The sequence below is a fragment of the Zeus faber genome (assembly GCF_960531495.2).
Source record: "Zeus faber genome assembly, chromosome: 3".
NCBI classification, from domain to species: domain Eukaryota; kingdom Metazoa; phylum Chordata; class Actinopteri; order Zeiformes; family Zeidae; genus Zeus; species Zeus faber.
The window spans coordinates 13,257,689-13,282,416 of record NC_137190.1 but is presented as its reverse complement, the minus strand read 5'-3'; the positions used below and the strand labels follow the sequence as shown (position 1 = coordinate 13,282,416).

The 24,728-nt window shown below is 44.8% G+C and overlaps 1 protein-coding gene across 1 annotated transcript in view; it reads right to left on the bottom strand.

Annotated features, from left to right (window-relative positions):
• The window catches only part of nfatc3a (nuclear factor of activated T cells 3a), a gene marked incomplete at its 3' end in the record, with an annotated part of 77,381 nt that overhangs the window by 658 nt on the left and 51,995 nt on the right, over positions 1–24,728 (bottom strand). The window contains exons 4-9 of the mRNA XM_079997625.1: positions 22,136–22,335; positions 21,441–21,613; positions 20,605–20,745; positions 15,321–15,376; positions 14,879–15,005; positions 11,496–12,548 (exon numbers count right to left, since the gene is read on the bottom strand). Of these exons, the coding sequence (XP_079853751.1) occupies positions 11,496–12,548; positions 14,879–15,005; positions 15,321–15,376; positions 20,605–20,745; positions 21,441–21,613; positions 22,136–22,335 (1,750 nt within the window). The remainder of the gene's footprint in view (positions 1–11,495; positions 12,549–14,878; positions 15,006–15,320; positions 15,377–20,604; positions 20,746–21,440; positions 21,614–22,135; positions 22,336–24,728) is intronic.

The following is a 24,728-nucleotide window of genomic DNA, read 5'->3' as shown; positions in this document are numbered from 1 at the left end:
GTCCAATAAAGTCAGAGCTCCGTGACGGGCCGGGCGGCGCGGTAGTTCATTAGGGGTCTAATGATGCGATATGTCTCCTCAGGGCGGTTATTGGGGGTTTGCTCTGCCAGCGTGGACGACCTGACGTCTAAAACCAAACGTTCTTTTGTTGAAACACGCGGGGAGGGGAGGAACGGAGGAACGGTAAAGCCGGATTGCGACCGCCCGATCCGTACGGGCTTGATATTAAATAAATAAGGCGTCTCGGAGCTCCCCGGGTTTATTTTTTGTTTTTTTTTCTTTCCTCCGGCCTCCGACACTGGGCCGATTGTTCCACGCGCGCCGGAGCCAAATTCTTTTTTTCCCGCCGAGCCCTTAAGTCGCCACCCAGCAGGGAAGCGGCGCGGGGAGGCGAGCGGGAAGCAAACGACTGTCAAGTACAGACCGGGATTGTGACTGAGAACGAGGCGTTTGGGGGGGGGAGAAAAAAACAGAATCCGGAGGAAAAGGTACGAGAGCGACCGTGAAAGAGATGCGGAACGACGCAAGATGAGGTGGATGGCTTTTAAAGGAAAAGCTGGAGGTGTCTGTGGCTGTGGCTGTCTGTGGCTCCTCCTTGGCTCAGGAGGTGTCTGTGGCTCCTTTGTGCAGCGGGACGTCCTGAGCCACAGCGTGAGTTTAGAAGGTGATCGGTCAAGTGACAGCTACAGGTCTTGGCAAACGTATGGGAGGGACCAGACTGGGAGACAGAAGGGCCTGTGTATACCTGTCTATCTGTCTGTCTGTCTGTCTGTCTGTTAGTCTGTCTGTCTGTCTATCGCTCTGTCTGCTATCTATCTATCCTTCTGCATAAAAGTGCATATCCCTAAATATACCCGCATATACTTGCACATGCCTTAAAGAAGTCTCTTAATAGATCAATGCATTATATTCAACATCACGTCAGTTGAATGTTGAACATTGTTCACAGTTTTACTGACAATTTTCCTGTCAATCGTCTAATTTCCAACGCGTTTTATTCTCAAGCGCTGTGAGGCAGCAGCTCGCCTGTTTCAAAGTCAGTGACACGGTGAAAATGGTGAATTATTCCCTTTATAAACTGCACCGAACGGTTTGTGGTGATGTGACGGAGACCTTTTGTGCCCGGCCACCATCACTCACATCATCCTGTTAGCGTGGGAGGCTTTTCCTCTCCTGTATCACCCAGCGGCAGGCGTGTGAAACGCACGCACGCACGCACGCACGCACACACACACACACACACACACACACACACACACACACACACACACACACACACACACACACACACACACACACACACACACACACACACACACACACACACACACACACACACATTTATGGATTGTGAGATACAACTTGTGGTAAAGTCAAACCACATTTCTCTTAAAAGACCCAACCTTCCAAAACCCCCTCCCCCCCCCAAAAAAACAACAAAGTAAAACGAGACCAAATAAGAATAAAGCTCAGACCATAACCCTCAACGCAGCTTTTCTGTTGTTCTTTGCACCATGGTTCACCAAATGAATGCACAAAATAAAAGTGACTTTCGTCGAATAGAGAACCTTGTATCGGTGAAACTATAATTTTACTATCAAAGTGAAGGCTTTGTTCCAGTGAGTTAAATCTGCAGCAACAAAGAAACACAGAAACACAGAATACAAAGTGTTTGACGGCAGCGCTGAGTGGGCGTCTGTACAAACAAATCATTTTCTGCAACAGCGCGTGTCAGACGCTGCAGAAGCCAACGGGGACACATGCTGCATTTCACAAAATTCAACAATCTACAACCGGGACTTTTCTAAGTGTAAATATTTTGTAATTCACCCACGGGTGTTTTTCTCATGAAAACATTGTCCAGCCAATAATAACTCAATTTGAGTATTTGCCCTAAAAAACTGCCTTTTTATGGAATTATTCATGTTTGTACATACGTATACAATACAAAAAACCCCCCCAATATTTTATTCAAAACTATATTCAAAAATAGAACTGAATAGAATTATAGGTAATGTGAAGTATATTGCCAAATAATGACTGTGGGGAACCTTATCTTAGGGAAATCAGGAAAAAAAACAAACAAAAAAAACCAGCTCGAACTTCTATGGTATTGACGCATAAATCAAAACGGCAGAGAAAAGAACCTGTCTTTTTTATATTAAGAGATTAAAAAAAGCACCGCGACGCTAAAGGCCCCGATCCGATATGGAAGTGAGAGAGAGGGCGTTGGGGACTCGTCGGAGTTTCACTTGTCGAAAAAACCAAAGTGATTCAGCGCTGCCGGCCCGCCGAAGCGGCTCGGCAGGGGGACGTCCTCCCTGGATGACTGGGTGAGGGGAGAGTCCTCTCTGGATGACTGGGTAGAGGGGGCCCCCCCTGCCCAGCCCCGCTTACCGCCTGCATGTCAACAGCCGGCCAGCGGTGCCAAAAAATTATCCAATTCAATAATATAACGGGACGAAAAAACACTGTGGACGAACTATGTTTTGGGTTCAGTGCTTCATGTGTGATCATGCTCTGTGCTACGGACCCATCGGCCATTAGAGGTGGTGTTACCCTGAAAGGGAAAGAGACGACTTCTCTATAACTCATCGCCAGCCGTGTGTGGAATACATCATCTTGGCAGAAACGTCTTCACCAGAGCTATTCGACTGCCTGCAGTTGCGTTGCCAGATTCTCCATCTTGTTATTCGGTTCAAGGGCCCGAGGACTTCAATAGAAGAACTGTCGCCGTTGACAGTGTTGACGCTGACACTTCATCAACTTACGAGAAAGCTTAACGTGAGCGAGACAATATTCTGAAACGCAACCTACTTCATGGTGAGTCATGTGGTTGTTGTTCTGTGGCATCTTAAATTTCTGGAATGAAAGTAACTACGGTTCATGACATTCATCCGGAGGGCCGGGCTGCGTCCACATGCGGGCCCACATTTTGGCCGGCGGGCCGCCGATTGAGCGAGCCCCGTGTTACACTACGGCGGTGTTTGCCGATGGTGTGAAGGCCTCAGTTGTGGTTTTATTTGCCTTTACTTTTCTCTCTCATCTTAAGGTCATGGTAAGGCACCGGCGGCGAGCTCTTCTAAAAGGGAGAAAACACTCAGAGGGAAGACGGACGAGAACAATCTCACTCCCACCACGTCCCGGCTCCTTATACCTAAAAATAAATCTCAGTCCAGGAATGTCAGAGATGTTACCTTCACAGGATGTGTCTGTTTTCGGATTTGCATACGCCACTGCGAATCTCAGGTTTTGGGCCGTTTGTAGTTCAATTTCCAAGAAACGCCGGCTTTCCTTTCCACTGTGAAAGGTCGGCGTGGCGTCAGAGGGAGCGCATTGAAGAAGGTAATGCGAAGCAGGCGTGCGGAGGGCAGATGGACGTTCAGCGCGATAAACTGTCGAAATGGAAACGGCGGTGATTATGATAATCCTCTACGACACGTTCAAAAAGGTTCCCCCGGCCGAAAAAACAAACAAAAAAAAAACGAAAAAAAAAAAAAAAAAACATGACTCTGGCGGCGCGGCTCGAGCAAATAGGGAGAAGACTGGGATATTGTTCAGTCCGTCGCCCCCAAATGAAGACAACATGTTACAATGGAAAACACTTGTGTAAAGGAAACAGAGAGGAACGGGCGAAGGGCTCGGCACTGCCTGCACGGGGGGAAAAGACGAACGCACGTTATTTCCACTCGCCGGCGCCGTGTAGAGACATGCACACGTCTCCACGGGGCCCCGGGTACGCCACGAAATGTGACTGCTGAGTCAAGCGGGCCGCATTCTTTGGAAACAGACGGTCACTCGGTGGAAATCGGATCGAGACGATCCGAGTTGCTTGCCGTTATTTGTTCTTCTCCTTTTGCCCTCCGGTTTCTTGCGACCGAGTCGCGACGCCACTCGGGCCGGGGGCGCGGCGACGCGGCCACAGGGCCGCGGAGAGGTTCTCGCTTAAAAAAGGTCACATTCGAGTCACTGGTGTCTGTGAATCCTACTTGTGTTTTCACACGTCGGCTGCCGGTAACTGGCCCACAAGACGCCTGCGTTCCACTCCGCCCCCCAAAAAACCCAGGCTTTACAAAGGAAAACCACCGGCGACCAGTGTCCACCTCCGGGAGTCCATCGTGTCATATATGCAAACCATGCAAACCTTTTCCCTACAGCCGAAATTTTAGAGTGCGACCAAAAAGATAAACAACAAACCTGCTAAATATTACAAAAGTTGACGGTTTTAATGTGGAGCTGCAGAAAATCTAGGACTTATTCCACAAGGTGGTAACCCTGAATACGTGGGTATATTATCACATCCGAGCTGCGCTCGAGATACGAAACCGTGGAAATAGTGAATTACTCTGTGTACCGCCATCACAAAACACACTGAAGAGACTGAAGTACTACGTCTGACGGCATGGCAGCGCGCCAAGGACACTACTTCTACAATGTACAAGAAATACAGTAAACATTACACACGCAGCGCGGCGTGTCGCCTTTGCGATGACACCTGGGTGACATCTGGAAAAACACACACACACACAGGGACACACACACACTCACACACCTACATATTTGAACAACTCTCATGAGCCGCATCTGATCGAGGGGGGAGGCTTGGTCGAGTCCTGGCTTGCGTGTCTTCGCCAACGTTGCGACTTGTTCGCGTTTCCAGTCGAGAGGCGGCGCTCGGCCGATGACTGACGAGCACAAATCAAAACCGACACGCGGAGGGAGGGAGGGGGCAACGCGGGGCAAACGCGGACAGAGCTTTTTTTACCGTCCGCGTGCGTGTATTTATTTAGGGAGCCCGGAATGGGTAGCGGCGCGCGTCTCGAGCGGACATGTTGCTCTCATCAGTGCGGAGGGATTTCCAGGCTTCCCTTCCTCCCGAGAGCCGCCCAACATCTTGAGGGAAAAGCCACAGAGCTCCCGCTCGCTGCCAGGACCTCTGCATTACACTCTCTAAGACCTTAATTGTATGGAAAGATGACACAAAGAGCCTTTTCCACTTGTTTCGGGGGGAGAGCGAATGTTTGCTATTGTTTTTAACGAGCAGCAGATTTTCAAGTCTTTACTGCAAAGGCCCAGACTTTCCTACTTTCCTCCTTGCCGTCGCTTTACCCCGTTCTTTTTGGCAAAACTGAAGATTTTCTGAGCAATAAACTACAACTTCATAACAAACAAACTACAATGTTTTTTAACAATGCATAACTTAAATACACGTTTTTATACAGTATATATACTGTATATATATATACAGTATATATAGAAGGTCGCACCTGTACTTGATTCGATTACAATCTGTTACAATTTCTGAACTGATTCAAAAATATTAATATTGATACTTTGTTTTGGAAAGTTATGCAGCCAAGTTAAAAACCACCATAGTTACAAAATTAATTTCAATATTTGTTTTTGAAATGAATGTGGTGGTGGTTTTGATTATTATTAATCTTCTTGGGCGTTTTTTGGCACGGCACTGGAACTGGGTACGCACAGACACATGGGATGTCTCAGACATCTCGCGGTTCAAGTTTGATCCATATCGATCTACATTTGGAGCAGGAATTTGTAAAAAAAAAAAAACGATCAAAATTTACCAGAAGTAAATACCGGTGAAGATTTAGCAGAAATATTCTGTTCGCATCCAACCCGGTGTCGTGTACCTCGTTATTTTGCGGCATTCGAGCCAAACTGAAACCCGGTGCCAATGTGGCGCCGGTTCCAAAACCATCGGAATCTACCGGCCAAATAGCGACGCAGATTTCGGTGCCACGCCTGAGCTGTTGATTGAAAGACTTGCCTTCTGGAGAACCAGAAATCATATTTTCATCGTCATCGGGATATGAACATGTGCGATAAACGCATGAAACTTGAAACTTTACTTTTAACATTTAATTAACACGCATAGTGAGCCGGCGGAATTTAAATGTTGGCATTCCTGACTCACCCCCAGGTCAGTCAAAAACATATTCCGTGTTTGTGTCCTCACACAAGGAGTTTGCTTGCAGCTCCAGAGCAACGGGTCCGAATCGTCTCCGTTTTATTTTAGCCACAACGGTTTGAAAATGTTGAAGCAATGTCTCTGAGGCACATGCAGTGTTTAGACGGTTTGAATGGAACCGTGTTGTTGGGAACTTTCCCTTGTGACGTCATGAACCGATGTTAGACAAGTCAGGGTTCCCTCTCTGGGCGGTCATTTGCATGGGGAGATTTGGGCTGTGTAGAGTGCATACCGGAGAAGCCGAGGCAGCGTTCAATGTACACCCGGAAAATTGTAACTCGTGTAGCTGTAGCTATATTTATTATAATTATTATTTTTTTTAATTATCATTTATTCATAATGCACTGCTAAAAGTGAGTTTTGACAGGGGCAAATTGAAGCCTTCATTACTGCCAAAATGCACACAAAAATAAACACGCACACACACACACACACACACACACACACACACACACACACACACACACACACACACACACACACACACACACACACACACACACACACACACACACACACACACACACACAGACCTAATGCTAGCGTTGCACTTACCTGCACACTGAAGCTTAGATACACACAGTCCCACAGACATGCACGCGCACAGACTAACCACACCTTCTCATCCACGCTGCGTCAACACAGGGCTGTTGTGAGCTGATTAATTAGTTAAACACACGGGTCGGCACCACAAGGACTTCAGAGTCTGTCGCCATGGCGACTGTAATCACCCTGGTAAGTGGGCCCGTTCTCCCAGGATCCTCAGAGCTAATGGACTAGCCAGAGACGGAGATTTACAACCCAGAAGTCATGATCAGACCCCGGCCTTAATCGAAAAATAATAATCACGCGGCTTCTCAGCTCTATGTGCATTTTGAGCGGAAAATAAAATAAGAACGCGACTGACGTTTGGTTCCATGATGCACAGGTGTGCAAGACAAGACAATGGTGCAAGCAATTGTCTTTACAACAAAATACTACAAAACAACAAATAAATTGTATCTTATGTTGAAATAATTACATTATTATTATTATTATTATTATTATTATTATTATTATTATTATTATTATTATTATTATTATTATTATATTTTTTAAACCTTTTTAGAAAAAAATATCCAAGTGACAGAATGGAAAAAAAAAAAAAACAATTGCAAAAATTGTGCATCCATGCATTACTCCACTATAGATAAAATTCAGTTTTGCCTCTAAATAATGATCCGTGCATCAAAAACCCGACTTCTAAATCTATTACTTGTGTAGGTAAAAAAAACAACCTAACATGCAAGTCCCTCCTCTCTCTTGCAGTGCCAAAACACTCCCATAATATTTCAAAAACTGTAACTACAATTTAGGGGTATGGAAAAGCATTTATTTGTCGTGTCAGCGCAACATTTAATTGAGTTATTTTCCAAACATTGTGCAGTCAGATGAAACAACAGACGCCTTGCTGTGCTGGTGTCGCTGGTTTTCAAACACTGACAGACTGACACAATATACCGAATACAATACAGCCTTTTGGTTAAACTTGTACAAATAGGATCCCTAATAATAAAAAAAAAAATAATTATGTTTTGGTAATCGGAATGTCTTTACGAAAGACACTAAACTGATCTGATGCACATCCACACACCTTGCTTGGCTTTTCTCATAGTGTATCTTCGGCTGAGAGGAGCATGTGGAGGGATTGGATGCTAAACCTGTCCATCCATCTGTCTGTCAGTCTGTCCTCTCATCGCACAGGAATACACACACACGCACACGCACACGCGCACACACACACACACACACACACACACACACACACACACACACACACACACACACACACACACACACACACACACACACACACACACACACACACTCCTGTGCACGTCACTGTGGCCATCTGCTCGCTAGCCACAGCACTTTACAACTCACTGACGTTTGTATATCCACTCATCCTGCTGACACAACTCTGTGGAAGGTGATACTACTGCTACTGGTATGATATAAATAATATATATGAATAACATAAATATAATAAATACAGAAATCAATTATATATATATAATATATATATATATATAATATTGATATATTTTTTTTATTATTCTTATCCGTATCTATCCACTGTTACCCCACCGGGACTTTAAATGATCTCCTGTAGTAACGGCAGAATGGCAATAAATCAACATTTTTACGTTCCTTGTTTGCGAAACATTCTGAAACCCAATAGGTTTTTTGGAACCCTGCGGGGAAAGGTATCGTGAGATTGACACAGCTGATGACCTGGCTCCAAAGATTGGTTTCCAATTTTAGCCGACAAAATTAGACCAGCAGTAATGTGCTGTGTCGTGTCCATTTGTGATATTTGCAGCGATATATAATTGATTTGTCTGTATTTGTATATTTGCCTCAATCCAAATTTGTCCTGTCTGTCTGTTTGTATAACTATCTGGCTGTCTATCTGTCTGTCTGTCTGCCTGTTTATCTGTCTGTCTGTATATCTGTCTGTCTGTATATCTGTCTATCTGTATATCTAACTGTCTGTCTGCCTGTATATCTGTCTGTCTGTCTGTTTCTCATCTGTCTGTCTATCTGTATATCTGTCTGTCTATCTGTATATCTGTCTGTCTTTCTGCCTGTATATCTGTCTTTCTGCCTGTTTATCTGTCTGCCTGTTTATCTGTCTGTCTGTAAATCTGTCTGTCTGTATATGTGTCTGTTTGTCTGTCTGTATATCTGTCTGTCTGTCTGTCTATTTTATCTGTCCTCGGCGACTGTGTTTCTGTCTCTGTGTCTGTCAGGCTGTAGCGGGAAGTTTGCGGTCTATTTAAGGGTGCTCTACGACCTCCTAAAAACTCAAGCTGGAAGAAGCTCCACGCTGCTGCTGCTTCAAAACATGGCCTACAGAGCCGGGCTGGCACACAAAGATATTTATAGGCTCCCACTCAGGGGAAGGGCTCAGCGTCCCAGCTGAACCGTGTCACTCAAAACTTTTCACACACTTTTTGTCAAATGAGACTGCCCCAGCTACTTTTAGGAGTTGTTTTCTTCTACCAGTGTGCATATGTGTGTGTGTGTGTGGGTGTGTGTGTGTGTGTGTGTGTGTGTGTGTGTGTGTGTGTGTGTGTGTGTGTGCGTGTGTGCGTGTGTGCGTGTGTATAAGAAGTAGAGAAAAGGATTATAAAGTGTATATTAAGTTATGTGTGTATAAAGGCTGTGACTACATTTGAGTGAGTGATTAATTTCTGTAAAAAATGTCTGCTGCCAGTAAACAACAGATGCACTCTGTGTGTGTGTGTAAGGACTTGGGGGCCTGTGTGTATGTATGAGGGTCCCATGTGCTTACATATTACAGCGTGTGTGTGTGTGTGTGTGTATGTGTGTGTGTGTGTGTGAGTGTGAGTGTGAGTGTGCGAACAAGAGATAAAAAACAGAAGTGGGTATGTGCGTGCCTGCGTGTGTGGGAGACCAGCGCCTGCAGCGTTGCCTTCAGGCTAGTTTACATGTGTGAGTGTGAGCATGCGTGTGTGTGTGTGTGTGTGTGTGTGTGTGTGTGTGTGTGTGTGTGTGTGTGTGTGTGTGTGTGTGTGTGTGTGTGTGTGTGTGTCTGTGTGTGTGTGTGTGCGCGCGTGTGTGGCGGCGCATAAGCATTATGTCACTGATGTACTTGAGTGGCTATTGGTCTTTCACACATGACTTTTTCACATTGGGCTCGTGTTAATTAGGCCGATCCTTGCAAGTGCACAATGTCACACCTCCCAGACAGAGCCGGGTCGGGCGACTTATTAACCCCCGGCCTCGTGGTGCACGGCCCATTTGTACAACCCCGACCCCCTGAGTGCACGCAGTGCCACAGACCGCCGACGCATGCCTCCCTCTGAATGTCAGGAAGGGAAGAAAAAAAAAAAAAAACATTATATTTCTTGGAGAAATTACTAGCCACAAATCACTAATTTAAAAGTTGATTAAATTAGACTTTTTCATGAGACTTCGGGGAGAAAACTGACAAAAAAACAAAACAAAACACATTGACTTCATTTTTCCAGGTAGGGTTGCTAAGTGTACAGTTCTCTGGGGCATCTAAATGATAGCCTGATACTAACACACACACACGCATGCACATGCACACACACGCATACACAGGATGCTATTAGAAGTGTTAACACACGGCTGTGGTCTCCGTGTTCCTACAGTGAATGTGCTTTCCAAGCAGCACCAAATGATGCAATCCTCCGACCCCAAAGACACACAAGTGTGCTTAATCAACAAACCGATGGAGGAGGAAGATAAAGCAGCGCTGCCGTTTTCAGCCCTCTATAATACGATACGCCTGTTATCAGTCCTATTGTGTCTATGTAACTCAATAGTAAGTCACAGGACCCTTTAATAATGACCCGGCGTGCACCCTCGCTTGTTGCTGCGGCAGATGAAACACTATTACTGTAATGAGGCATCAAGGTTTCAGCCGCTTGGGAATACAACAACTGGCGGTCTATATTGATTTACATTGTCAGATACCACATTAGCTCGCGTGTCACGCGGGGTGAACTTAATCCGTCAGCGTTCCCTCGTTTTAGACTGAATATTAGATTGACCACAGACAGGTGCGTCCTAAATATCAAGTTTAATAGGCCACGGTGAAGCAGGGAAAAAACCCCATAATGAACGTAGAGGGAGCGACCAACACAGAGATTAACCGTCGGAGAAGGACAAAGACAAAATTAGGATGGGAGATAAAGAGAAAAGCAGCTATACGGAGGGAGACGGATATAGATAAGGAGGGAGGGAAAATAAGACGGTTAAGATGGAGAGTGAGGAAGCCACAAAGCGGGAAGTAAAAATGACCTACAGAGCCAGCAAATAGACACATAAATAAACCTCCAAATCGCCACGGGCCTTGGCGCAAAACTTTTCTAAAATTCGTGCCTTCAGACCCAGAATTCATGAATCTGGGTCCTTGATTTAGTGTGGCCCCGGATTAAGACGAATTCCCATTTCCTAAATTTGAATTTTTTTACCTAAGTGTGTGCCGTTTCATATTGATTAACACTGATAGAGGCTGTCATCGGCATGAAAGGCTGTGAAATGAAAATGAGCCATGGAAAACAGATCTGGGAAAGTATGAACATTTCTCTCGGTGAACAGAACGGCGCAGTCCCTGAAGATGCACTCACTCCCTCCTGATACAATTAGACAAGCGCTCCAAGAAAAGCAATACTCTGTTAGCAATACTCTGTCAGACGCAACAGAAATACTCTGTTGCGTATTTAAAATTCTAATATTGGTACTTTCACGCATTAATCAAACACCACCTGAAAAGTTGGCAGCAATGTATGATATATTATGTACGAAATGTCAATGTAAAGATATAGAATCGTATCCTGAGACACCTCATCAATATGGGCATTAATCTATATTGGATCAAATCCTGATCCTTTGTGTCGAAATCCAGTCGTGCCCAAAACCCAGCCGTAGCAGCGGCAGACGTACAGATGAATATGAGAAAACTCACCATCGTCCAGAGTGATGTCCTGCAGGCCTATGGACCGAAAGGTGGGCTCCCGATCCTCTGGCTCTTGTTTGATATTCACCCTCTCCCCATCAGTTGGGAAGGGGCCCGGCGGGGTGAGAGGGTGACCCAGGGGCCCCCCGGCTGCCGGAGACAGGCTGGCTATGACAGGGCTGCTGGCCTGGGGAGAGGGCTGTCTGCCCAGCGGACTCCCACCCAGGATGGGCGAGGGCGAGTTGGGAGACTGGTAGGGCATGGAGTGGAGCTGGGGGGAGGAGGGCCCCGAGTGGGGTGAGGGAATCATCTGGGGGGGAGGCGCACTGGAAGGTGTGGGACAGGAGGCTGACCTCTGACCTACGGGATGGTAGCCCATGGCCATCTGCAGCTGGGCAGAGGGCTGCCCCACGAGGGGGTGGCCGGCAGAAGAAGCTACCTGGATGGAGTTTGGGGAGCAGCGATAGCCCCCCATCGTGTGGAGGTGGGACGAGGAGTGGCTTAAGAGGGTTTGCTGGCCGTTGGGGTTGGGGCTAGTGGGGGTGGGGGCTGTGGGAGAGGAAGAGGAGGAGGAAGGGTACACCATGCCCAGGTCCATGTGATGTGACGCCACGTTGGGGTCCTGCTGGAACGGCATCCTCTCGTAGCTCTGGTGGGGCAGGCCGGGCTGGCCGTTGAAGGGAAGGTTGTGGCCGTGAGCGTGGCCGTGCTGCAGAGGCTGGTAGGGGGGCCGGGGCGGGGCGGTGGAGGAGCCGGGGTGGAACGTCATGTGACAGTCGGGAGGAGAGTGGTGTAATCCACGGCCCTGGAGGTGAGGCAGGTGCTGGAAGGACGGGGAGCCCAGGGAGGGGCAGGAGGCCTGCAGAGGGAGCATGCCGGGTCCGGGGCCGGCGGCCAGGCCTCGGGGGGAGCTGGACAGAAGGCCGTCTGATGGGTGGCCCTGCTCCAGGCAGGGCAGCTGGGTGTGCACCAGACTGGCAGAATGCGCCAGGGGCATGGACATGGACATGGGGGGAACGGCAGGAAGATCATGGTCCTCTCGATTCTCCTGCTTCACCAAGACTTGAGGGAGAGAAGGACAACGACAACAGAGGGAATGGCGTCGGAGGGAGAAAAATAAATAAGGATGAGTCGAGGAACAGTAAAAGAAAAACAATGACCATCGCACACAATACATACTAAGACAGAAGGCTATGAACTCCGCCAACCAAAACATTTCAAGTTTTTCCACATTCTAAACCCACACAAAAAAAAAACGTAATTGCCGGTGCTGAGCTCAAAGTATGTAAACCCGGATTATTCTAATTGTGTTGAAATGCCTCACAGTAAAACAGGGTTCTAAAATCCGTGTCATATCGTCTTAGCCAATGGGGCGGCCTTTCGATGCGGCAGCTCACATGCAAATCGGTAACCTATTTCACAATCTGGTGCCTAGTGACAGTGAATTTTATTTGTACTCAGCTCCGACTCGGGGGGGGAGCATATGCCGCCAGTGTGGGTGCCATCCTGTGAACATGTGTGGGAGGAGCAGAACACTGCCCCCACACCACCCCACCACCCCTTCAGCCCAGATCAGACCCAGTAACCAGCCGACCTCATTCTTTCGGTCACTACCCATAGCTCATGACCATAGATGAGGGTGGGAACGAAGACCGACCGGTAAATTGGGAGCTTCACCTTGCGGCTCAGCTCCCTCTCCACCGCCACGGTCCGGTAGATTGCCGTCATTACTGCAGCCGCTGCACCTAACTGCCGATCAATCTCTCAATCCCTTTTACCCTCTTTCCTGAATGAGACCCAGAGATACCTGACCTCCTCCGACTGGGGCAGTTTCTCCCCTCTCACCTGTAAGCCATATTTTCCGTGAGAGAATTGTGAGAGACGGTATCCTCACGGAAGATGCAATAATGCTTTTTATTTATTTTCATGAAATGTTTTTCTTTTTCCTTTTCAAACTTACTTGGTTGAAAAAGGTGTTCTATATTTATATACTGTATATATGTATATAAACTTTTAAAGCTTTTACATTTTGAGAGTTGGTAAAATCTTAAGGCTTGTGAATTTGTGTTTTATAAAAGTGTGTGTTTAGGTAAGCTTTTTTTACAATTGCACTCAAATAGAAGCATTCGACTTATTTTAGAAAGCACTTTCTATTTCAGAAAGCAAAATTGAAAAGATAAATGTTGTTCCTCTTTGTAAACTTTCTAACCAGCTATCATTTTAAGGCTGATATGGCAACCGTAAGTGAATTGAATCCTGTTCTTTTTCTTAGAAATGTTCCCAGCCGACGCTGACGTGCAGAAGTAGATTAGGAGGTAACATTTTTGGCCACAATAAGGTGGGCGGTGTCCGTGGTAACAACGGTGGTGTCGGTGTCCCAGCGACACTGACGGAGCAGACTTCGCTGCGCTCTGCTCTGATTGGCTACGCGTCTGTCAACGAGGAAAACAGGAACTGCCTGTGACGAGTGGGCGCGCTTGCAAACACAGAGGCTAAGTGGGTGGAGGGGCAGGGCAAGGGAACGTATATTCACATAGGCATGCGGCCGCAGTCACGCACACACACACACACACACACACACACACACACACACACACACACACACACACACACACACACACACACACACACACACACACACACACATCCTTTTCACACTGCAGTGGTGAAACGCTGGTAGCAAGAAAAACATTCACAGGTCGTTGTATTTCAACTACTCTTAATTTAGTTCGACTTTGCCCTAAAGAGGAAACATTTGGAAATAATACCAAGTAATAAGGCAGGGGGATGCGACTTTAACATAATGCTTCAGGGAAAGTTTTTGGGGATCCAGTTTTGTTGTTTCCTCCAAACCGAAATGAGTTAAGTCAAACCACAGCCTTTGGCGATAGTGTGGCGCTTTGTGGAACGCAAAGGCTTTTTCGGAGTAAAATCTCCATGAAAATGGTTTTGTGAGATAAAACTTGACTGTTGAGGTTGAGTGATTTGACAACATAAAACATTTGGCAGGTGTGCGTGATGTTGTTTGGGGGAGGATAACCCATCCAAACCACAGTAGTGCATATTTTGGTGGATGGAAGGAAAAGCCTCTTTGTGAACTGTGCAGTACACAAACCCAAATTGTGTTCCCTCCCGGTTTTACAGAGAGACTGAGTAATTCCCAGAATAATTGTTAGAAACTAAAGCCAAAGTCACCGGGTATGCCGTGTTCCCAGAGGCTTCCCAAATCCTTACAAAGTGGTGTTTGTTCAGAATAAAGCAATACCCTGAAACCACAGAAGATGTAATGAAGATTTGTCTATCTTTTGTTGAATAGAAGTAATTTTAGGTCCCAAAAGTTGATGCAAATAACTGAAATGCATCATTTTGAAACAAAACTCAGGTCCTCTTACCTGACAGGTATGTGAAACGCTGTGATTGGCTCCTTTTTCTCTTTCCATTGCAGACGTAGAACTGCACCTGGACGGCCGAGCCCACCGTCTTACTGTGGTAGGGAGGCACTTCCACCACAATACTCGACTGAAAAAATATATATAAATAATAAACATTTTATAAAGCAAGTTTTTAAATAATGTCTTTTTTTTTTTTCCGTTTTTACCTTTTTATTGATATACCATTATTGTTCATTGCTTTAATTAAATGCCAATTATGTCTTATAAACTTTGAATTGCCCTTGTGTATGAAATGCGCTATACAAGTAAACTGGCCTCGCCTTACCGTATGCACAGTATCTATTTAATCATAACAACATGAAAATGTATATTTTGTTCCATCTCCACTATATCAACCCATATTATAAAAAGTAGAAGGTCATGGAAAAAAAGGGCTACTTACGGCTTGAGTTCTGTCACGGATTATTTTTGCCTCAACTTCCCATTGCGGTCGCCCATCTATAACAAATAAAAAAAACCCAGTAATGTTAAAAAAAAAGACAAATACACATAAAAATACACAGCCTCATTCACCTTTATGGCTCAGTAAGCTCGGATACACACAACAAATGACAAACTGTAGTATTGAAATGCGATTTAAAACTTGTTTACTCAGTTTCTGCTGTACTGTACCTCCTTCAACAGTGCATTTTTTTTACCATTAAATAAAGTGCCAAATGACTGAGAGGTGACGTAAAAAATGACTACAGTCCTAGAGGGTCGTTGTGGCTTGAGACATCTGAGTAAAGTCTGGTTTAAGCATGATGGAGGAGGGGTTATCCCCGACAGTAAATGGATAATTGAGTAGACAGACATGTGGAATGATCAGTCATTTTGTTAAATAATTGAATAACCAGTTCTTGGACCAATCTGTTAGATTCATTCGGGAAATTCAACGTAGCCGTGCTATTTAAAGTAGCAGTAACGAAAAAATGACCATAAAGTGTAACAGGAATTAAAGACAAATAAAGTAAGTAAACGCATAGAAACGTAGCACAAAAAAATTAATCAGAATATATAAGATACTATATAAGATAATAAGATAATATACTTCTCGCGGCGGAAAGCATAATTCGGTCATTTCTCTTCAGGCTGTATTTTCCCAATGACCATGTCAGTTGACACTTCTTCCTCGAAGGGACACGTCTTAAGAACCACAAAGAACTTCCGAAAGCTAAATATTTGTATTTCCTATTGTTTTCCTGGGGGGGGCAAGAGAATTCAAAATGATGTCATATTTAAAGCTCGACTAACCCCGGGGAGAATATTTTTACAGCCATTAAAAGCTAATCAGATGTCCTGATATCCCTCTGTTTTTCTTGCCTGGACAGAATTATAGAGAAAGCAGTGGAATAATTCTATTTATTTTAAAAAGCTTCCACACACTGCCAGATTTCTGGCTAGGACACATCCTTTTGATTTTCCAGTTTTCCTACAGATTTAATTATCTGGCCAGACATCTTAAGGGCAGTGGCTGAGAGGAAAGCATTTGGGAAGAGGAACGACTCGATTGGGAAACATACACAGGCTTGCAGTGTGGTCAGGGGAAGTCACGATCATCACAACAGACATGCAGTATGAAAGCTCCTTTAGCTAAACTCAGCTGTGATGGATTGGTTTGAAATGGCCCGTCCTCACGTGGCACACGGTCCCGTACACCTGTGCTTCTCCCTCTTTCCAGCGACTCATGTTTTTGGGCGTTCCCAAAAAACAAATGTTATGCATCTGAAACGTGTCAGCTAAAAGGGGCCGCAAATGGACTGCACACAAAGGCAGCTCTTGCTTGTAAACCCTGATACATTTAGGCAATTCTACTTTTATTTTTCAAAAGGGGGCCTATTAAGCCACTTTTCAACATCTTAATATAGATCTCTGAGGTACCCAAAACATGTTTTTGACATTTTTTTGGGCTGAAAATACTACTCAGATTATGCATTCTAGCCATTGTAACATACTTCTAACCCATCTTGTTCCACAACGGTCTGTTTAGTGGGTGGCGCCTCCCTCCCGAGGCCCCTAGTTCCCTAAACCAATGGCATTTGAGCACAAGTTCTGAGTTCTGTGAGCCATTGGGGTTTGAGCTTCACTTCATGGTTCCGTTGTTTCTAGTCCATAAACTTGATTCACTGATTTCACCTTATCAATCAACCAAAATCTGTTTCTGAACAAATCTGAGGCGAGAAATAAGCAATCCAGTTGCTGAATCCTAACTCATACTAGATCTACACTGTGTAATTTAAAATCCGTACGGCAAGGGCACGCATCGGGACAATGCACAATGGATTTTTTGTTTCATTTAATGAACGTCGGAAAATAAAATAAATGATATAAATACATTACAAAAAATATATATTTTTATCATTGTTTTTTGATTTTTTATTTATTTTTATTGGTTATTTTTTTATTACTGCTGAGTTTAAGTGAGCTGGTCCCTACCCAGTCCGATGCAACCCGACCGGGATGACTGTCTTCAGGTTGAGGGACCGGCGAGGGACCGTGGACTTAGGTCTGGACCAATCACCGTGCACTTACGTCACTGAAAGGTTCCTCTTGTGCCGGTGAGTCCCTGCCCTGGAGTAGGAGCTAAAAAAGTCCCTCAGAACGCCGTTTTAAGAACTACGATTGTACCTAGTCCCTGTTGGGCGGGCACAAAAAAAGGGACGGTTTCGCCGAAAGTTTTTAGAACTATGAAAAAGTTCCTGCGGTGCAAAAACGCCTAATGTGACGTAGGACTGAGACACAAATCGGACCGGCTTGTTTCACCGCACGATTTCTGAAATAAGACAGCTCACAAAAAACTGACCGGGTTGTCTTATTTCAGTTTGTGTGTTAGTACGCCCACCAGAGACCCAAATGTATGTGCAGAAGCGGCGAAAAAGTGAGTTTTTATAATACGTCCCCTTTTAGATAATAACCATGTTGTTGAAGTCTGAGGTTCCTAGAAGCCTGGTCCTAGTAATCCCCTTGAACATTAGCCTCCATTGTATCACCGCAGACCTTCTCTGACTTTGACGAGAGAAGACCTCCGGTTGCGGGTGAAAGTCAGACTATTCTCACTATGGAGTGAATGACCTTGGACGCCTCCGTGGCTGACAGCGGTACATTATTGCAGGGCATGACGCTGACATTCAACAGGCAGACGCAAGGGCCCCATACTGGCTGCAGGGAACAAGCTCTGACAGGAACGTTCTACCGTGCCCTGCTGATGGCAGACACCCTGAACGGCCCAGTCAGAGGGAAAAGAAAGAGACCTATTCTGTTGGCCGATGTAACAAAAACAAAGGAGGCAATCAGCGTTTGTGTTAGAATAACTAAAGGCTTTCATACCTCTAAACTGGGGGAGAAGCAAAAAACACTCTGGTTAGGGATTGAATGTGTTGTTCAAGAAAAGCAGTATCTTAGTAAACTTGTGTGGACTGTCACCCTTGCTCATTGGAAATGCTTAAAATTCCACCAAGGACTCAAAGGTTTCGGGGTTTTCTTTTTTCCAAATGCATTTTTTATTTTTTCCTCCCTTTTTGTTTCCTTTTTTTAAACTGGGAAAATGTATCAGAAAAACAGAAGGATAGCCAAAGTAAAAACTGGGAGGAGAGGCTCTCTGTCTGCATGCTCACTTCAAACTGTTCATTATACGGTGGTTATCTAGAAGCTGTAGATACCTTACATGCATATAGGACTCATGCATATCCTACATGTTCTCCACACTTATCATCATAAAGGCATTTTAATTTTGACATTTTAGCAATTCACATGATGGTTTAATCTATACCAGAATGAAATGAAGTATAAAGACCATACCATGGCAATGACATTGGGTCGTGCATATTGACAACTGGTGGGATGCCAATTCCAGTGCATAGATCTCTTTAAGCCACAGTCTATTATTTTGATTCTGTGTACTAGCCACAACAAACCAGTCTCTTCTCCCATGATTCCCATGCTCCCACGGTTGCCCTCTGTTTGGAAAAGTTGGAAAAATCATTGTCATTTGCCGGTGTCTTTAGTTTGTTTCTTCCATCTTACACTCACTCCAATCAGATTTTCTCTGTAGTCAACCAGCGGATTAAGCGATGATGAGGAGGATCGTTTACAGAAAAACCAAAATGCCATTATCTTCCCCTCCCGTTATATTCTCCTCCTCTTTGCCCCCACAATCCACTGATTCCATGCATTATGGGATCTCGTACTTTAATCCCTACCCATAATGCACTGCATTTTCCAAAGACATGACCACCAGCGTTGTTTCTCTATTATACTTCCTGCGGCATGCTTCACCTAGTGCTTGTCAAAGACCTGAAGCATTCCTCTGAGTCGCTCTTTCTTTGTCGTCCCAAAAACTATGAGAATTGTTCTCGGTCACACTTTGCCGCCATGTGTAAACTTGATTCTGTTGCTCGCTATCATGAAAGACCCTGGGCAGGCAGGGACTGGCTCAGCAAATGCCATCTATTTAAGAGTTTCCATCCTGGGAAGAACCCGCCTCTACATGTGTTTTTATTATGGAGTGCTGTGCGTCAGACAGAACAGCAAAGGTAGAAAAAAGCTGTGGGCCATCGGAAAAGAAGGCTTTGCAGAGAGAGCTTTACAAAAGAAATCTCCAGAGCCAGAGCATAGGCAACAACTGAAAACATACCAAGTAGCAGGTTGGAGAAAGTAAAAGAAAGATTTTTAATTCTCAGCGCTACGCATAACTGACACGTGGTCAGATGTGACTAACTATGAATCTTTTGACAAACATGCATCATTTTTTTTTTTTTTTTCCGACCAAGACATTATTCTCATGTGGGGCATTAAAGTTTATTGAATGCCAGGCCTAATGGTGTCTAATGGTTTGCATCAGTGGTTTTGTCAAATCTTTTAAAAAAAGACCCAAATGAGAATTTATGTCTCTTGCTTGGAGCAAAGGAACATTACAATTTACAACAAAAATGGTGTTGGACTCGACTTTAACAAGGCCCCATTACGCATTTTGGCTTACAACCTATAGTTAGCCATATTCTCATTATCTGTAGCAACACATTCTGCATGGTCAGAAATGTACTTAATTTAATCTTTTGTGTGAGGACATATTTGGCAAAGGGATATTTTATTTAAAAAAAGACTGAGCTAGTGACATGTGGTGCAAGAGTAATTTTAATTACTATGAGCCTAATGAAAATGCAGTTTAAAAGCGTATGTTTGCAATAAATGTTTGTTGCATTAAAACTGCATTACAGTGATATGTTGCAATTAATTCAATTCATTTAAATGAACTGAATATTCAAGAGTTCAATCTTTAACTTTGATACTCAAGAGTTGTGCTGTTGACCAATAGCAAAGTGGCATTGACTCGGCTGACACAATTTCTTGTGTGACCGGGGCTTTTCTATAGTAACTAAGCAACTGACAACAGCAACTAAGGGTAGAAGGACCTAGTGACAGGTTAATTGCTTATAAATACACATATATATATATATATATTGGAGAACCATCAATGTATTCATAGTTCTATGACACCAAGTCAGTTACATGCAACACTGGTGACAATAAATTTTGTTTTTCATTCAGCTGTATTTAAATGTTTGCATGCAGGTGTAAAGGCAGATGATAAATATTTAATCCCCATTAGGTTGTTACAGGATATAGTGTATATTAGCAAGCCTTTGTAAATACTCAAAGCAATGCTTGTCTTTGGAGATGATCCTTACCGGGGCCCTTCTCCAGGAAGATGACCTTTGACTCCGGGAAGAGGTTGGAGCCAGTGATGACCATTTCCTCTCCCCCGCTGACCAGACAGCTGGTCAGGCTGGACTTCTCCACCTGAGGCAGTTCCTGAGCTGAACGCTGGGCTGAAAAGGGCACAAGACAGAACATGAGCCCAAAGGAGGATGTTAATTGCTCAGTACATAGTATAGGATAGTATAATATAATATAGTAAAGTATTAGGACTTTGTTGAAAATAAATTTTTCAACACTTAAATGACACACCGCCATAGTCACAAATGAAATTGCAAATTTAATTTAATAATTTAATATTTGATTTTTCTATTTGATTGAGTTTGGTCCATTAAATATGTCTGTTATGCGCCTCAGATGGTACACTTAGAATACTATTCATACCCCAAGCCAGCTTATCAATATCGGATTGAATCGATATTGAATCGAATTGTGACCCTTTGTATCAAAATCAATGTCGAGATCCTGCCCAATACCCAGCCTATATTATATAGTATAGTACAGTATGGTATAATATATATTTTTGTGTTTGTGTGAGTGCTAGAGCTCGAGGTACGAGGTGGACTGCAATGCTTTTGTGTTGAAGACATTTATCAGGCACACTTATCTAAAGCTATATTCAATGAGGGCAAACAGTGGATTAAATCAACATTCATGATCACCAAGATGGCTGGCAATGAGGCTTACTATTAAATTTGTGAAAAAAGGTGAGTGAGTAAGTGTGTGTGTGTGTGTGTGTGTGCGTGTGTACTTCAGAGTGTGTCTTTGTTTGTGTGTGATTGACTGAGGTCAGGGAGCGGACACTCACAGCACTCTACTGGGATGGAGGCTGCCTGGAGTGACAGCACCTTCCCATTTGGCTGTGGGATGTGCACACGGAACACCACCCGCACCCGCGTGTTCTTCCTTCCGATATCCGTCTCCCCCTTCCGGAGCTCGATGTCTGAGTTCCGCAGCTTCAGGATGCCAGCACAGTCGATACTGCAAAGTCGTAGGAAAAATAGTTGGCGCCACGCACCACCTCCAGAATTGGCAGACATCGGAGACATATTTAAGTAGCAAGGGCTTGGGAGTGATAAAAACTAACCGCAGCCCGGTAGGGATTGGCAATAAGGGGCGAATTAAGTGTCGGGACCACCAAATACACATGCTGTGAATATGATTTATTACCACTATGAAGGTAAAAATCCTTACCAAGTCACTTTCTATGAATTTCAACATAAATGAAACGAGACCTTACATGAATATGTTCATCCAGATGATGCAAAGTCCTAAATATGGAAACGTCTGTTTTTGTGAGCCACGGGAAACCTCTCAGATTTTCCTCCTGCTCCTGACCTGCCTGTTAGTTTGAATTACCAATCCTCAAAATCCCATCTTGGGCGACATTGTGAATATTTCTGATGATAAAAATCCTAATTTCTTAGATTGTAGAGAGATTCTGCCCCGGCGGTGAACTCATAACTGACTAATGTAGGCCCAAAGTGTGTCTTAAGGGCCAACCTGGCAGACATGTTGTTTTCAGGCAGGAGAGGAATTTCGAGAACTTTGGTGCTGGAGAGGATGATCTCTTGGCTCGCCGTGGCCACCGTTTTCCCAGTGATCCGGTGCACCTGGTAGAATGCGTGAGGCCTCAAGTAACGATCATCTGCCGTTCCAATGAACATCTGCAGGTTGATGGGTTTCTCATTGTAGCCAACGAGCTGAGGAAAGACAGAGAGGAGAGGGACAAAATGTAAGTGAGCGGGGTCCAGATGAGAAGTGTAAATGAGCAAATGCCTCCAGTTCCACTGCTTTTGGAACAACACATTATTTGGAGAAAATCTAAATGTCAAGCTGATGGTGATTCATCTGGAGATTCATCTGGGGCTTTGGCCTATAAACAGTTACGAACTGATGATCGCCACTTAAGATCTTATCATATGTTCCACTGTAGCGCATTACACTTAACAACGATCCTGTACAGAGCACCATAATAACGTCCCAAATTCCTGTAGCTGACCAGAACCTGGAAACCCTTTTCCTCACCCCATCTTTCCAAGACTCAATCCTATTGCGGTAGAAAAACTGCCACAAAGCGGGAATGACAGAAAGCAAAAGGCACGTTTGTCAGACATGAGAGAAAAAGAAGGTGGAAGTGGAAAATGGCTAAAAAAGAGTGGAGTTGGAAAAATACAGAGTAATACACAGAGTGCCACAAAACATAAAGTCAAATAAAGAAATAGGACTAGGTGAATGAGACCTGCGATCTTGTGAGGTGTTAAAAACAGTTCTTTTAAAGCTCATTTGAATGCTGCTGAAAAAACACCACCTCCACAAAAAAAAAAAAAAAAAAAAAAAAAACTGCCTGTAAAACTGTCAGCAGCCCCTCAGATCCAGCTGTGGAGTGGTTGCCAAATTGGCGGGAAGGGGAGCGGCAGCAGATCGGGCAGCTGCACTCTCCTCGGGTCTCAGTCAGTTGGCGTCCTGGCCGCCAGTCCGACAGGTGAGAGGCCGGGAGAAGAGATGAGGGAGGAGGGGAATATGAGCCGAACCTCCTTTAGAGAGACAGAACAAACATGCAGGCCACACAATCCCAGCAGTGTTGGAATGTTGTGCTTGGCAGAGTCCACGACGGCAGGATGGCAGCCCCCGACCCCCGCCCCCACCCCCCACCCTTTTCCTCCATTCCGCCCTCACAGCCCACACCTCCAGCCTGGATGGAGGGCAGCCCATAGGAAGGTACCAGAGGAGAACAAAGCCTTTCATTGCTGTTTCACCCCGGGACCCCGGAAAAACCTAAGCTCGGCCGCAGCTGGCCACTGACCCCATCCTCCAGTTGGTTTTGCGTCACACACCTCCATGTTTGGTAACGTGAGGTAGGTCGAGGCGCAGAAAGTGGGCGCAGATTTATATGTCATTTGCTGTTCCAAAACCAGCCAAGATAAAAAGGCTCTAAATTGGCCGCAATTAGGCCCTGGAAACACGTGTACCTGGGAAAGAAAACAGTGAGTCGGCATCACCAAAGTAATGTGTACTTGGTTTCAAAATATTGACATTCTCTGAAACCAATTATTGGACCCTGTTGGTTCATTTTGCAGCGGCGTTATTAAGTCTGACTTTGCTTTCCAGCTCTTGACTAAATAGAAGCACTGTGCGATGGCAGCATGGTGTTCCTGGGAACTACCGCCGTCGGATTTACTGGTTGGCTGTGCTCGTTCTTGCATATCCCTCTCCCTGCCCCCGGTGGAGTCAGAAGGGAAAAGTATAGGGGCCTATGACATCAAACCGAGCAATGTAAATATATGGTGTGTTTACAAGGGCCAATGTGAGAGAACGACTCTCCAAAGGTGGCTAGTGAACAGCTCAATAAAGCTTTACTGTATCAAAGCTTCATCAGGATTTCATACATACAAATAGTTGAACTACTGAATTCATCAAAGCCCACATGGTTAAACAACACTACTTGACGTAATGCCCATTAAGACAGTATTTTAGGCAACAAATATGATTCTTGTCACTGTGCAAAGATCTGGTTTATTGGCACTGCTTCACTCCATAGGTTAGTCGTATGAGACCCGCTGAGGTTCACAACTGTGCTGGATACAAGATGTCATGTTGAAGAGCCTCTGAACCCAGAAGTTTCCCTTTCTCCCGCCTCTGCTTTTTTTTTTTTTTTTTTTTTTTTTTTTAAATGCTCAGAAAGTGGGTGGAGTTGCGCTGGATGCGCGCGGCGAGTGCATCGTGGAAGTACTCGCTCCTCGTCGATTGGACCGACGTTAACTCTTGAAACGCTCGCTCTCTTCTGTCTCCGCCGTCACACGATCCAACAACCCCACAGAGTGCGAACTCCATTACACCTGTGTAAATGGTTGGTTGGGTATTACTCTGAGATGTAGGGTGGCACCTGAGAAATCCAAACCAATTTGGATTTTTGCATTATGAATTTGAAAGATCGATGTCACGTCATGTTGCTCCGTTCTCAGACAACTTCCGGTTATTGGTGGCATTCGCTGAAACCATCGTCTTTGATATTTCTGACTTAACTTAAAAGGCAGGGATGTCTGTCCGTCCTTCGATTATCTCGACAACCGTTCGTCCGATCTACTTCACACTT